Genomic DNA, 13,754 nt, shown 5'->3' with positions numbered 1-13,754 from the left:
GCAGGAATAGAAGAATCCAGTGAGGGTTTTTTCCAGGATGGTGGAGACATGGGCAGAAGGCCATGAGCCAGAGATAAAAGATAAGTGGAATGACAGAGAGGCAATCTGTTGGAGGAAGAAGGATGGAATGGGATCACCAGAACAAGTAGAAGGGTTAGCCTTGGTAAGGAGTAAGACTATCTCACCATGAGACAGGGATGAAGAAGGAGATGGTGGCAGAAGGCATCTGAGTGATAAGAAATCAAGAAGAGGGGAGAAGAAGGAGTTCACAGTGAATGGCTTCAATTTTTTCTGTAAAATATGAGGCAAGAATTTCAGCTGGGGGAGGGAGGCAATGGAGGCACAGGAAGCTTGAGGAGGGATGGAGGTTTGGAGGATCCTGAAAAAACTTATTCAAGGGATAGTACAGTTATTCATAGAGTCCTAATAACCTAGTCACCTAACAGAGTAAGTAGTATATAAATTAATCTGAAGACAGAGCTAGGAAGCATTAACTAAAAATGAGCTTTTCTACCTTCTGGAAAGTAGAAAGTTAATGGAAAGCAACAAAAACATCTGAGATTAATCATAACCAATACCAAGATGTAGTCATCATATTTATAGTGATCAAATTATGAATTCTGTCAAGAAGTTGACAGAAAACCAAATTGAAGTAAATTCCAAATGTGACTTGGAAAATGTTTTGGGCTATACTTGTATATTTTCCAAGTAGTTCAGCTGACGTTAAAATCTAATAATTAATGCAGTCTTCCTATTTTGCAGTAAAGACTTCAGGGGCAGCTAGGTGGCACAGTGAGTAGAGCCCCAGCCCTGGAGTCAGGAGGACCTGAGTTCAAATCCAGCCTCAGACACTTGACACACTTACTAGCTATGTGACCCTGGGCAAGTCACTTAATCCCAATTGCCCTGCCTTCCCCCTCCAAAAAAAAAAAAAAAGAGAAAGAATTCAGGGATATAATGGTGAGTTACTTCAACAGTAATATTACATAGTACACATTAAAATTTTCGACATTATCATTTTCACAACTGCTCATCTGCTATCCATTTCTCCTAAGTGAAAATACCATTACTAGACGGTCCTTTAAAAGTTGAATGTATGTCCAAAGTTTTACTACAACCTGAAAACAGAGGGCGTAACTTATCTAGTGGTCTATATTTGTTTTTATGCCATGACATCTCTTGGGTTAAATTATAGGGGATGGTCATCATTAAGTTTGTCCATCAACTTCAGGGCCAGCATTTGTGTTCAAAACAAAATTTTTAATGATGGGTATTTTTTGAAAAAGGAAAGAAGTCCTTCCTTTGCCTAAATACCTCTCACCAAGCTACAAAATGAGTCACTGTAACCTCTTTCCTACAAATTGTAATCCGGTCATTCATACAAAAGAAGTCACTAACTAAATCCTCTCTCCACAAAAGCATTTCAAAATTAATTTAGCTACTAACTGAAAAAAGCTTATAGGTATAAATTATTCATAGACTACAGGAAAAGTTAGGAAATTTGGGGACAAAAGACAGGAATTAAACTAAGAGTTTGTGAAACATTGCTCTGTACGAGAGAAGCCCGGAAGATGCATGAAAAATTACCAAAAATGATTTAAATGAACTTTTTAAAACTAAACAAAACAGCTTGCCTTTAATAATCCACTCACGCTAAACTCAAAAAAGTAAAGAGAGGAATAAGAAAGACATTTTGGCCATTCTTGGTGACAAGAATGAAGACGTCATCAAGGGTGTGGTATAGTGTTCCAAGATCATGCGCTTTACCTTCTTCTGTAGAACATTGACCTTCCGCTCCTTCACATCCAGCATGTCCTTAAGATCATGTATTTCTCCTGCTTGTGTTCCTTTCTCCTCAACTATCTCTTGTATCTGCTTTGTCTTCTTATTTAGCATGGTTTCCTTTTCCTCCAGCCGTAATCGAAGCGCATCCACCTAATGATGCAGAACAAAAAAAAAAGAAGAAAAAACAGTATATACTAAAAAGATGGTAGTATTGTCAATTTTAAACAGAATATGAATAGCTGCTACAATGGTGCTGACAGAAAATTCTTCATTAGAGCATGTACAGTCAACAAGATCAGTAAAGGCACTAATAGAAAATGAACTGTAAAACTTCAAGAACATTTAAATTAGTATAAACTTGATCCTGTTTGTATAAGATAGCTATAATTGCCTTTCTCTCATACCTGAAAGATTAATATGCAATTATGACTAAAGATGCTTAAGGGAGTTTGATCTTAACACATGGTAAAGTGTAGATGGGTGAATTTAGAAAATCTTGTCTCAGTTAACACACTAGATACATTCTTTAAAGCATTACTTAATCAAAAAAAAAAAAGAGAGAGAAATAAAAAATGGGACAGATGAAGAACCAATCTACTCTGAGAGACTAGAAAGTCCCATGATACATTTAGTTAGCTAGGTTAAATATCAGTTTGCTTCCGAATCCCAAGATTGATCAGTGACAGATCCAACCTTTAGTTCTCTCCCAGGACATCACCGCTGCACTAGCCACTCTTTTCTGCTTTCCTTATCTTGGCCCCTTGGGGTGACCAATTAACTCTAAGATATCCTCTTCTCTTGAGTCTCTTGTTCCCTCATCCTATCACCAATTATGCCCTGCTTAGCTTCAGCCTTGGATCACTTCCACCATCTGCTACCTTTACTCCTACACCCAAGTAACTGATCTGACCGGGATGGCTATAAATTAATGTTACTAAACTTCAAATGGGTCCTAAAGGCTATTAGGCAATCCTCTTATACTTCTCTAATTAACTCACTATCCCACTGGCCACAGCAGTTCTTAACCCTTTCATTTCTCCTCAAACCTACCATAGTTTTTTTCTGAAAAAAAAAAAAAAACTGAGGCCATTTATTGACAAGGCTCTCTTCTCCTCTCTTCATCTTACAAAGCTAAGATACCTTCCTCCAATTTCTCCTCCTTTATTCCTATCTCATATGAAGAGATGAGGTGGTCCTTTTCCTGTCCAAGGCCAACACCTCTACTTGTTCAAGTAATTCCATTCCACCCTATCTGCTCCAACAGATTGCCCCCTCTGTCATCCCCACTCTCACATATCTTCAACCTCTCCCTCTCTAGTGGTTCATTTCCTACTGCCTACAAACATGCCCATGTTTCCCCTATTCTGAAAAAATTCTCACTACATCCTTGCATTCCCACTAACTAGTGGTCCCTATCTCTTCTACCTTTTCTGCCTAAACTCCTTCAGAGGGCCAGCTACAATAAGTGCCTCCACTGTCTCTCTTCTCCTTTCAACTCTCCAAAATGTGGTTTCTGACTTCATCACTCAACCAAAACTGCTCTCTCCAGAGTTATCAGTGTTCACTTAACTGCCATGTACAATGACCTTTTCTCAATCTTCATTCTTCTTGATCTCTCTATAGCCTTTGACAGCTATCAGTCACTCTAGTTTCTAGATTTTTAGGACACCACTCTTTCCTAGTATTTCTCTACCTATCTGACCTGTCCTTCTCAATCTCCTTCCCTGGATTTTCACTCAAATCACACTAATTAAGTGGTATCCCACAGGGGTCTCTGGATGGGCCCTCTTCTCTTCTACCTCGTACTACTTGCCCTGGTGATCTCATAAGCTCCTGTGAACTTAACTGCCATCTCTACGTTGACAATTTTCAAATTGACCCATCCATCCCTAACTTGTCTGCTGACCACTAATCCAGCATCTCCAACAGGCTTTCAAACATCTTAAACTCAACATGACCAAAACTGAATTAAATTTCCCCCTAAACTTTCCCTTCCTTTTGCTTAATTTCCCTACTATTGTTGAAAGTACCACCATCTTCCCCTGGGCTCATGATCTAAGTGTCATCCTCAACTCTTCACTATCTCTCACTAGTCTCTCGTATCCAAGCTGTGGCCAAAGCCCATCAATTTTACCATTGAAGAACCTCTCAAATGTGTCCCTTCCTCTCTCCTCTGATACTGCCACCAGCCTCTCATCTGAACTACTACAATAGCCTAGTGGTGGGCAAAGCTACTCCCTCTACCCATGCTAGTCATCCTCTACTTAGTTTCCATCAGGATTGTTCTAAAGCATAAGTCTGACCACATCACCCCCATATTCAGTATATTCTAGTGGCTCCCTATCACTTCCAGGATTAAATACAAAATCTTATGTTTGGCCTTTAAAGCCCTTCATAACCTTCCTCCTCATCCCCAAAACACAAACACAAATTACAAGTCTTCTTACACCTTACAGCCCCTCCCCCTCCCTATATACACACCCTCTGCCACTGACTCTTTGATGAAATGAAACTGGCCTCCTTGCTGCTCCTTTAAAAAGTCACTCCTTCCACAGGAAACCTTTCCTGATCCCCCTTAAAGGGAACCTCTGTTGATTATTTCTAATTTCTGCTGTATATAGCTTGTCTGTATATATTTGCTTGCATGTTAAATTGTTGATTCTTCAAGGGAAGGGACAGTGTTTTGCATTTCTTTGTATCCCCAGTGCTTATCAGAGTGCGTGGCATGAAATAGGTATTTAATAAATGCTTACTGACTGATTGATTGGCCATTTTAATTCTATATACCAATAGGTTTGTTTTAATCAGTCAGTAAGAATTTACTGAATATCTACTTCATGTCAATTTCCCTCTAAGGGGGATCAGGAAAGGTTTCCTGTGGAAGGTAGGATTTTAGCTAAGAGTTGAAGGAAGCCAGGAGACAGAGATGAGAGAAAACATGACAATAAGTACAGATACCTGGAGTCACAAAGTAGTGACTTTTTAAAGCCAACAGCAAGGAGGCCAGTTTCACTTGATTAATGAGTCAGTGGCAGAGAGTGTGTATGTAGGAAGTGGAGAGACTGTAAGGTGTAAGAAGACTGGTAATTTGTGTTAAGAAAAAGTAAACTTCCTTTTGCTAAATGCTCAATGACTTCTGAGTGCCTCATTTTGTACCACCTGAACTATAAGAGTATTAGTGTTAGAGCTGTATATATAACACTTGGGAAAGGGAAGGGAAAGAGAAAGGAATGAACATTTATGTAGCAGCTACTATGTTCCAGGAACCACGCTAAGTGCTTTACAAGTATAATTTTGTTTGACCTTGACAATGTGTTAAGCACTGAGAACATGTGAAGAGCCTCCAGTCTATTCCACACAATGACTAGTTAAAGGAACTAGAAATATTTATCCTGTAGAATATCCTCAGGGGAAAATTATAACTCTTTTAAAATACTGGGAAGAGAAGTTAAAATGAAAAAGGGTTGGACTTGATCTGACTGGCCCCAGAAGTAAAACCTAGCAACAATGTATAGAAATTGCAAAGAGACACATTAAGCCTAAACTTAACACTGGGGGGAAAAAGTTTGAGCTACTCCAAAGTGAAATAAGCTATATCCAAAGAGAAATGGCTTTCATTCCTGGAAGGCTTTAAGAAGAGGGTAAAAAACCACTTACTGATATATTGTGGAGGAGAGCACAGGTTGTACTAACTGGCTGATAAGAAGTCATCCAATTTTGGAATTCTAAGATTCTCAAATTTAAGAGGTCTGGCATCTGGGCCCTTATCAGTCATATGTGATTAAATCAGGTTTGATTCTTCATTCTCCCTCATCAGTAAGAGCACCTCTGACACACGCTACAACACAGGTATCGATCTGTACTTCATATCCAGAATAACTTTTCAGACAACCCTGTGGTATTCAATGTACTATTATTATTTCCATACTAAGGAGATGCAGAGACTTTCAGTCATTTGCCTATGGCTACACATCTAGGAAATGGAAGTGTCAGAATTCAAAGAACACCTCTCATTGACTCTAAGTTTAGCAATCTCCTGCCATCTAATATGTGTTTGTATTATATGTACATATGCGCTTACACAAACACATACACACAAACTCTCTGGTCTGGGTTTTTACTGTTGTTGTTTTGAGTTTTTAGGAGTTTTTGTTGTTGCCATTTTTTAAAGTTCAAGGGGAGATTTTACTCCCTCACTGAATGCAAATCACCAAGTCCTCCATAACTTGTAATCCCTGAGAATCACCTTGATGGGGTTCAAGATGCGTGTGTGTCACAGCACCATCTCTAAATAATTTGCTCAGGCTGTCTCCAGGTCAAGTAAAGGCACTTATTCAGTTAGGCTCCCCACTGCTTGAGGTGGGGATTGATGAGGAATGTCCTTGAACAACTGGTATCCTTCCAAAACACTTGTGTCCAGAACCCCTGAGCTAATGCCCTGGACATTAATATCCAGGTAAGCCCCTTGAAGCCATGAACTAACCAGTCACATTGTAGCACTTAGCTGATAAATGACCAAGGGACTTTTCCTGGACATTACCCACCCTGAGTAAGCACAATGCCCACCTAGCTTGTCCAACAGTAACCTTAGGGCTAATTAACATCTCATGTACATAGTAATTAGCTCCCCCTCCCTTTGAGAGGGATCAGATTGCATGATGGGAAATACCCCTTGTGCATGTGCCCTTGATTACCTTGTGTTCCTGGTTACCTCATCTTCCTCTTAAGCTTCAATAATAAGCCCTAGCTTTGCTTTGCTCAATAGAGTTCTGCTGCTGCTCCTGCCTCCCTTAGGGGCTGCTATGCCTGTCTTCTCTAAGGAGAACAGCCTAAGCCTGAATAAATGCCTTTACCTGACTTGGAGACAGCCTGAGAAAATTTTTTCGAGACAATACCACAACACACACACCCTGAACCCCCAAAATCTGGGGCATGTAGGACTTAAGTGACTTGCTGAGGGTCATATAACTAATATAACAGGGAATCCTTAAACTTCTGTCTTGCCACTCTATGTCCAGCCTTCCAGCCACTAAACCAAACTACATACACATAAACACATATATATACACATGCATACAATACTCATTCTTAACAACTATTATGTACACTATCTGAACACAGGTCAGGTGATATGAGATAAAAAATTTAATACGTTTATAAGCACCATTTCGCTCCCCTCCATCACTAAGGAAAAATATCTAGCTACCTGACTAATAGCTTTACAATGTCTTTTGCGACCGCAATTACTGGCTTTGAGTGAGGTCCATATCTTACAAACCATGAAATCAGTTCAGACCTTTGAAAGACATATATCAAGACACCATACTAATAGGAAATTTGGTAAAAATGGTCTCCTTATTTATTCATCTCAACTCAGCAGCCTGTGACAATCAGATAATGCCAGTGTGAACAAAATCAGCACAAGGCCTTCTCTATACAAATGACTGTAAAAATGGCCACCTTGCTGCTATAATCTTTCATTTCTACTACAGAACTGTTATCTTAAACTAAAATAACTTATGTTCTTTCACACTAACAGACAGATGTTGCCTAAATGCACCTCAATGACATACTTGCAGAGAAAATACCTAATTTCTGTTCTTTTCAATAAACATGACTTTCAAATTACAATGACCTTCTCCAAACAGGGTGGATAGTGGATAACATACAAGAATTTACTGTCTTTCCCTCCCATTGGACACCTTTCATTTATACATGTAAATAAACACATTCAAATTTGGCTTCAAAATCTTCAAGTCATAGTATTTACTATGCACATACTATATACACAGAAGTCAAAACAAAAAATTTTGTGCCATATACATTAAGCTACCAAAAAAATATCAAATTACAATGGAGTTACTTTACAAAACTAGATAAAATAATGACAAATTAATTTGGAGAAATGAGTGTTCTTTACATTTTCTTTTTTGGTTTCGTGTATCTCTTTGGCAATCTGGTGACACCTATGGATCTCTTCTCAGAATACTACTTCTAAATGCATTAAAAAAAATACACACAGGATTTTTACAAAGGAAACCAATTATATTGAAAAAAATTATCAAAATATTTTTAAAACAGGGCTATAGACACCAGAATAAAACTCTCTGGTCTAGAATTTCCAGGTAGAAATCAGGGAGGAAAAAACAGAAAAAAAGAAAGGTCAGATTTGTCAACTGCAAATGAGTTCCTTATATATTCATATTTAGAACAATCTAAGCCTAGATCACACAGTAATGGATTTAGAGCTAAAAAAGACTTCAGAGGTTATATGTCCAATCTTCTCATTTAGGAATTAGGGAGCTGAGACTAAAGAGGATACATATCTTGCTCAATGTCATAGAGGCAGTCAATATCAGAGAAAGGATCTCAACTCTTGTACGCTGACTCCAGAGCCAATGTTTTATAAAAATAAAATGAGAAATGCTTTCATAGACCGGTCACAGGGTTAATAAACAAGTCTTCACTTTTTCTACTTTATTTGCAATCCAAGTATTTTTTAAATAAATATATTATCCTACAAACTTATTATGTGGCTCTATATATTTTATTTTTCTCATAGTATGGATTAGAAGATCTTGCACTTATTTATCTAACATACAAATCTTCCTCAACACCAGTTTCAACAACATATCACATAATTAAATTAGCAATTTTAGCTACATCTTCATGCTTTATCAACTTGTAACGCAAAATAGAAAGATTTTAGTTTCTCAGTTAATTGGCTATAAAGGTCATATGGGTGATTCTTCCCACCATATTTTAAAAATTAAACCATTTAAAGCTGTTTTAATATGATTTTACTGCATCATTTTAACCTACTGATAGCACCAACAAAAGAATATTGCACAATAGACACTATCCTTACATTGTCACACAAACAGTTTTTGAAGAAGTTTGTTGTAATTTAGTATTAGCATTAATTTTCTCGGGGAAATTCTATTGTCTTGTCAACATGAATTTCAGGATGGATACTTTCAAGATGTACTTTCGATTTATTGAATTTCATATTATCTGCAGAAAAAGCACTTGGACAAAGTAAAAAAAGTGTTTTCAATATTCAACAACAGCATTATTTGTGATATAATGGATCATATTTCTAGGAGTGGGCTTATTTTTCGTTTCTATATTTCCACTACTTGTCTACTGTAGACACCTCAAATTAGGCACCTCAAATTTGATATTTTTTGCAAATGCCATGTAAAATAAGCACTGGGCTATGATAATTATCAGTTGAAGTGAATTCACCTTGTTAGACTTGTTTCGATTGACTTCTTTTTAAACTGTTTTTATTATAAAATGCACACACATCTATGCAGAATATTGATAAATATCTAATAATCGTTGCAACTGCTTGAACTCACCCCTGAAAAAAATGTTCCTAGCATGAACCCTCTCTACCACCCTCATTCCCCCAGGCAGGTGGTCCCACAGTTTGGAAGACTCAGAAGAAGTGTCAAAAGAACAAACTATAAGTAAGAAGCAGAAGCAATCAAATATGATAGTACAGTGTTTGATAAATACCAGAACACAAAAGATACCAACAAAGATGGAGGAGAAAAAGGAAGCACTATAGCTCACATCTCTCCGAGGAGAACACGAAAAAGATTAAGACCAACTTTGATAGACTTAGCTCTTCTCAGCAATACAATGATCTAAGACAATTCCAAAGACTCATGATTCATCATCCAGATAAAGAACTATGGAGTCTGGATACAGATTGAAGCATACTTTTCTGGTTTGTTTTTTTCTTTCTCATGGTTTTCCCCTTTTGTTCTGATTCTTCTTTCACAACATGACAAATGTGGAAATATGTTCAATATGCTTGTACATGTAAAGCCTATATCAGGCTATTTGCCATCATGGGGGGGCGGGGGGGGATGGGAGGAAAGGAGAAAAAAACTTGGAACTCTAAATCTTATAAAAGTCAATGCTGAAAACTATCTTAACGTAAGTGGAAAAAATAAAATACTATTAAGTGTGGGGGGAAAAGCATTAAGAAAGAGTACCAGACTGGATGAAGACCAGGAAATTCAGGAAAAAAATAACAGTGAGTCATTTTTTTAAACCCAGGTCAGCACAGGGTAATAGTAAGAAGCTATATAGACCCTGGGAAAAGGGTTGAGCCAAGAAGACTCAAGGAGAGCCTTCCAACAAAGGGCCTAGGCTGGGGCCTAAGCAGCTATATAATAGGATAAGGAAGAAGAGGTGTAGATCCAGGATTGGGCCTGACACTGTGCGCCATGGAAGAAGCCAGCCAGCCTGCAGCTGTGAGGATCTGACCTTAAATCATGGTTTCAGATTCAGCCCACTGACTGACACAGGATGAGAATGATGGCTAAAGTAACCAGGCCAAGGAGCTCAAAGGGTGAGTCTATAGTTCTGTCATGATGAACCTATAGAATATTCCACATAGCTGGCAGGAACTGGAAGCAGGAAAAAGTCTACTGGAGCTTCAACCAGAAGCGCGACTGCAATGGCATTGCCCAGATTCAAACCAGACTTAGGAGCTTCCAAAATAAGCCCAGAAAAGCAGCAATCAGACTTTGCCCTAGATTGACTGCTAAAAAATGGTACGATTAAATTTTGCAGGTTCTGGATTTGAGCCATAACTAAAATCTTTTGAAAACACAATGCTCAATATTCAGAGAAAGTAGCATAGGACCCCCCCAAAGAATATATTATCAGGACTAAAAAAGGCCCCAACATTTTTCCCAAAAGTATGCAGTACCTGACACAAAGTCCCAGTTCAAAAAGAAAGGCTGGAAAAATAAGTAAGCAAACAAAAAGACACCTGAGATTTTGAAAAAACTGTTATGGAGTCAAGAACAGCTAAGATAAAACAGTAACAACAACAATAAAAGAAGTGAATGATGGCACTCAAAGGAAACTACAGCTTGGCCACAAGGTCAGCTTGAATTTCTGGAAGAAATAAAGAGTTCAAAAATATTATAAATGAAATGAGGGATTTTAAGGAATAAATTAGAAAAGAATAATCTGGTCCCCCTACTAGAAGAAAAGTTTTAAAAAGAATTAATTGCTTAACAGAAGGGGTACAAAACTTTAACCAAGTAACAGATAATGTGAAAATTATACTGGACTAAGCAAAAGTTAAAGATTCTATGTGAAAACAAAAATAGTATGACAAAGTCAAAAGATTGAAAAAATAGGGGAAAAAAAAGTTACCTCACATAAAAAATGACTAATCTGAAAAACAAGGAGAAAAAAAAATCTACAAAACATTGGATTCCTCTCAAAGTCATGATCTGTTTAAAATAAAAATGGATATACCATGTTTCACAAAATGAATAAATTAATGGAATGGAAAAATACTGTGCTATAAGAAATGATATGTATGATGAATACAGAGAAGCACAGAAAAAGCTATATGAACAAATGCTGAGTGAAGTAAGCAGAGTCAAACACCACATACATTAATTACAACAATGTAAAGGGAAAGAAAGACATATACCTCAAAAAATCAAAAGAAATCATGAATTAAAATTGCCTGGACCTAAAAGAAACAAAGGGCAAAGTAAAAACTGAAAGAGCCTACCAGTTTCCTCCTAAAAGAACTAATAATGAAAAATATCAGCAATCTCAGATATGCAGTTGATACCTCTCTGATGGCAGAAAGTGAAGAATTAGGTCAAGTAAAAAATTTAAAAAGGTCAAGAAGTTTAAAGAGGGTAAAAGAAAAGAGTGTAAAACCTGGGTTGAAGGTTAACATCAAAAAACTAAAATCCTGACAATTGTTCCCATCACTTCCTGGCAAAAAGAGGGAAAAGAAATGGAATCAGTGTCAAATTTTATATTCTTGGGCTCAGAGATCATACAGATGGTGAATGCAAGCATGAAAGTAAGACACTGGGCTCCTTAGAAGGAGAGCTACAGCAAATGCAGACTGTCTACTAAAAAGCAGAAACATCACCTTGTCAACAAAGGTCTGTATAGTCAAAGCTATGGTTTTTCCAGTATTAATGTATGGCTGTGAGAGGTGAACGATACCACTTGAATTGTGGTGCTGGAGAAGACTTTTGAGTCTCTTGGATAGCAAGGATATCAAATCAGTCAATACCTAAAGAAATTAAGTCACATCATTGGAAGACCAAATATTGAAGGTGAAGCTTAAATACTTTGGCCACATAATGAGAAGACAGAACTCACTGGAAAAAACTCCGATGATGAGAAAGACTGAAGGCAAAAGGAAAAGGGAATGACAGAGGATGAGATGAACAGATTGTGTGATAGAAACAACAAACATGAACTCCGACAGATTTCAGGAGATGGTGGAGGGCAGAAGGGCCTGGCATGGTTCATGGTGTCACAAAGAGTTGGACACAACTGAACAACCAAACAACAAAAACATTCATGATTATAAAGAAACTAGACAAAGGAACTTGCAGTTAAATGGAAGGATGGCTCACAGATTCTCTTTAGAGAAGGAAAGGTGTTTGTCAGAGTTGGTTTTTACATATGTACGAAATCAATAAGAAATAGCATTTCATGAGACATTCAGAAATACCCAGGATATTGTAGTATTTGAGAAATATGTGCAGAAAGACCACCAGAAAAATAATCTCAAATTATGCAAACAAAATTTGTTGTGAAGGAAGTCACAGAACACAATAAAACTCTCCCAATTAAAACAAGACACATTTTGATACTTGCTGATTACAATGAAAAGATGATGAATACAAGAAACATTGTAAGAGAACCATTTGTTCATATTCTTTGATCATTTACCTGCTGGAGAATGGCTTTTGATTTTATATGTCAGACCCTTATGAGAGATATTTGATAAAGAGACTTTTTCCAAATCAACTGACTTCATTATCATAACGGGTACGTTAATTTTGCTGGTGTAAAAGCTATTCCATTTTCATATAACTGACATCTATTTTGTCTTCTGTAATCTTTGATATTCCTTGGTTTTTTTTTTTAAGAATTCACCTCCTACCCTTAGCTATGAAAAAGTACATGATCTTAGCTATGAAAAAGTACATGATCATGATAGTTGTCCTTCGAATCTCTTAAAAAAAAAAGTAATGCTTGCTATTCAAGTCACAAATCCATTTTGAATTTTTTAAGGTTATTTAGGGTAAGCCATTGAACTAAACCTAATTTCTACCAGACTGCTCTCCAGTTTTCCCAGCATCCTTGGAGGAAAAAAAAAGGACTTCTCCATGTATTTTGTGCTCTGAGGTTTATATAAAACTGGCCTATTAAGTATTGTTTCTGATTCCTCCTTGGCTAGTCTATTCCATCAATCTATCTTTCAATTTCTTAACCAGTAATAGTTTATAGTATATCTTGAGATGTACTATTACCTACCATTCATTCCTACTTTTTTTCACAATTCCCCTTAATTTTCTAGATTTTTGTTCCTCCAAATAAATATCATTATTTTTTTTGTCTAACGCTGTAAAGTATTCCTATGATAGTCTGACTGATACAGCATTGACTCTATAAATTAAATTACATATTGTCATGAACACTGATAATCTCTATTTATGTTGTGCTCTATTTTTAAAAAGAGAATGTTGTAGATTGACTCCTGGATAATTTATGAACTTTTTAGGTATTCTGAATTGGACTTCCCTTTCTATTATTTCATCCTTCATTTTGTCATTGGTATATAAAACTAAAACAGCAAGGAGAGAAAATTCTATTGGAAACTTCTTTCTTGTGTCCCCTCCTTTCTCCTGTCCAACTGCTATTATCCAAAGAACTGCAAAACCATTAAATAATTATATAAAATATTTCACCGAATCACTAATAATAAAAGGAATGCAAATCAAAATAATAAAAAAATTAATGCAAATAATACCCAACAAAACAGTAAAAGCAACCTAAATAAAAGTAAACAGTCACTGTTAGGAGGATTGTGGCATAGGTAATATGTTACATATATATGCTGACTCTACAAGTTATCCTCTAAGCCAGCTCTTCTTAAAGCGCTGTGGGTC

The 13,754-nt window shown here is 36.9% G+C and overlaps 1 protein-coding gene across 8 annotated transcripts in view; it reads right to left on the bottom strand.

Annotated features, from left to right (window-relative positions):
- Window positions 1–13,754, bottom strand: part of ERC1 (ELKS/RAB6-interacting/CAST family member 1) — a 404,612-nt gene that overhangs the window by 263,674 nt on the left and 127,184 nt on the right. For all 8 annotated transcript variants that reach the window (XM_036761847.1, XM_036761852.1, XM_036761851.1 and 5 more), the window contains one exon: window positions 1,768–1,935. In XM_036761847.1, coding sequence (XP_036617742.1) covers window positions 1,768–1,935 — 168 coding nt within the window. The remainder of the gene's footprint in view (window positions 1–1,767; window positions 1,936–13,754) is intronic.

Source organism: Trichosurus vulpecula, chromosome 5 (genome assembly GCF_011100635.1).
Source record: "Trichosurus vulpecula isolate mTriVul1 chromosome 5, mTriVul1.pri, whole genome shotgun sequence".
NCBI classification, from domain to species: Eukaryota; Metazoa; Chordata; class Mammalia; order Diprotodontia; family Phalangeridae; genus Trichosurus; species Trichosurus vulpecula.
This window is presented reverse-complemented; position numbering and strand designations above follow the sequence as displayed.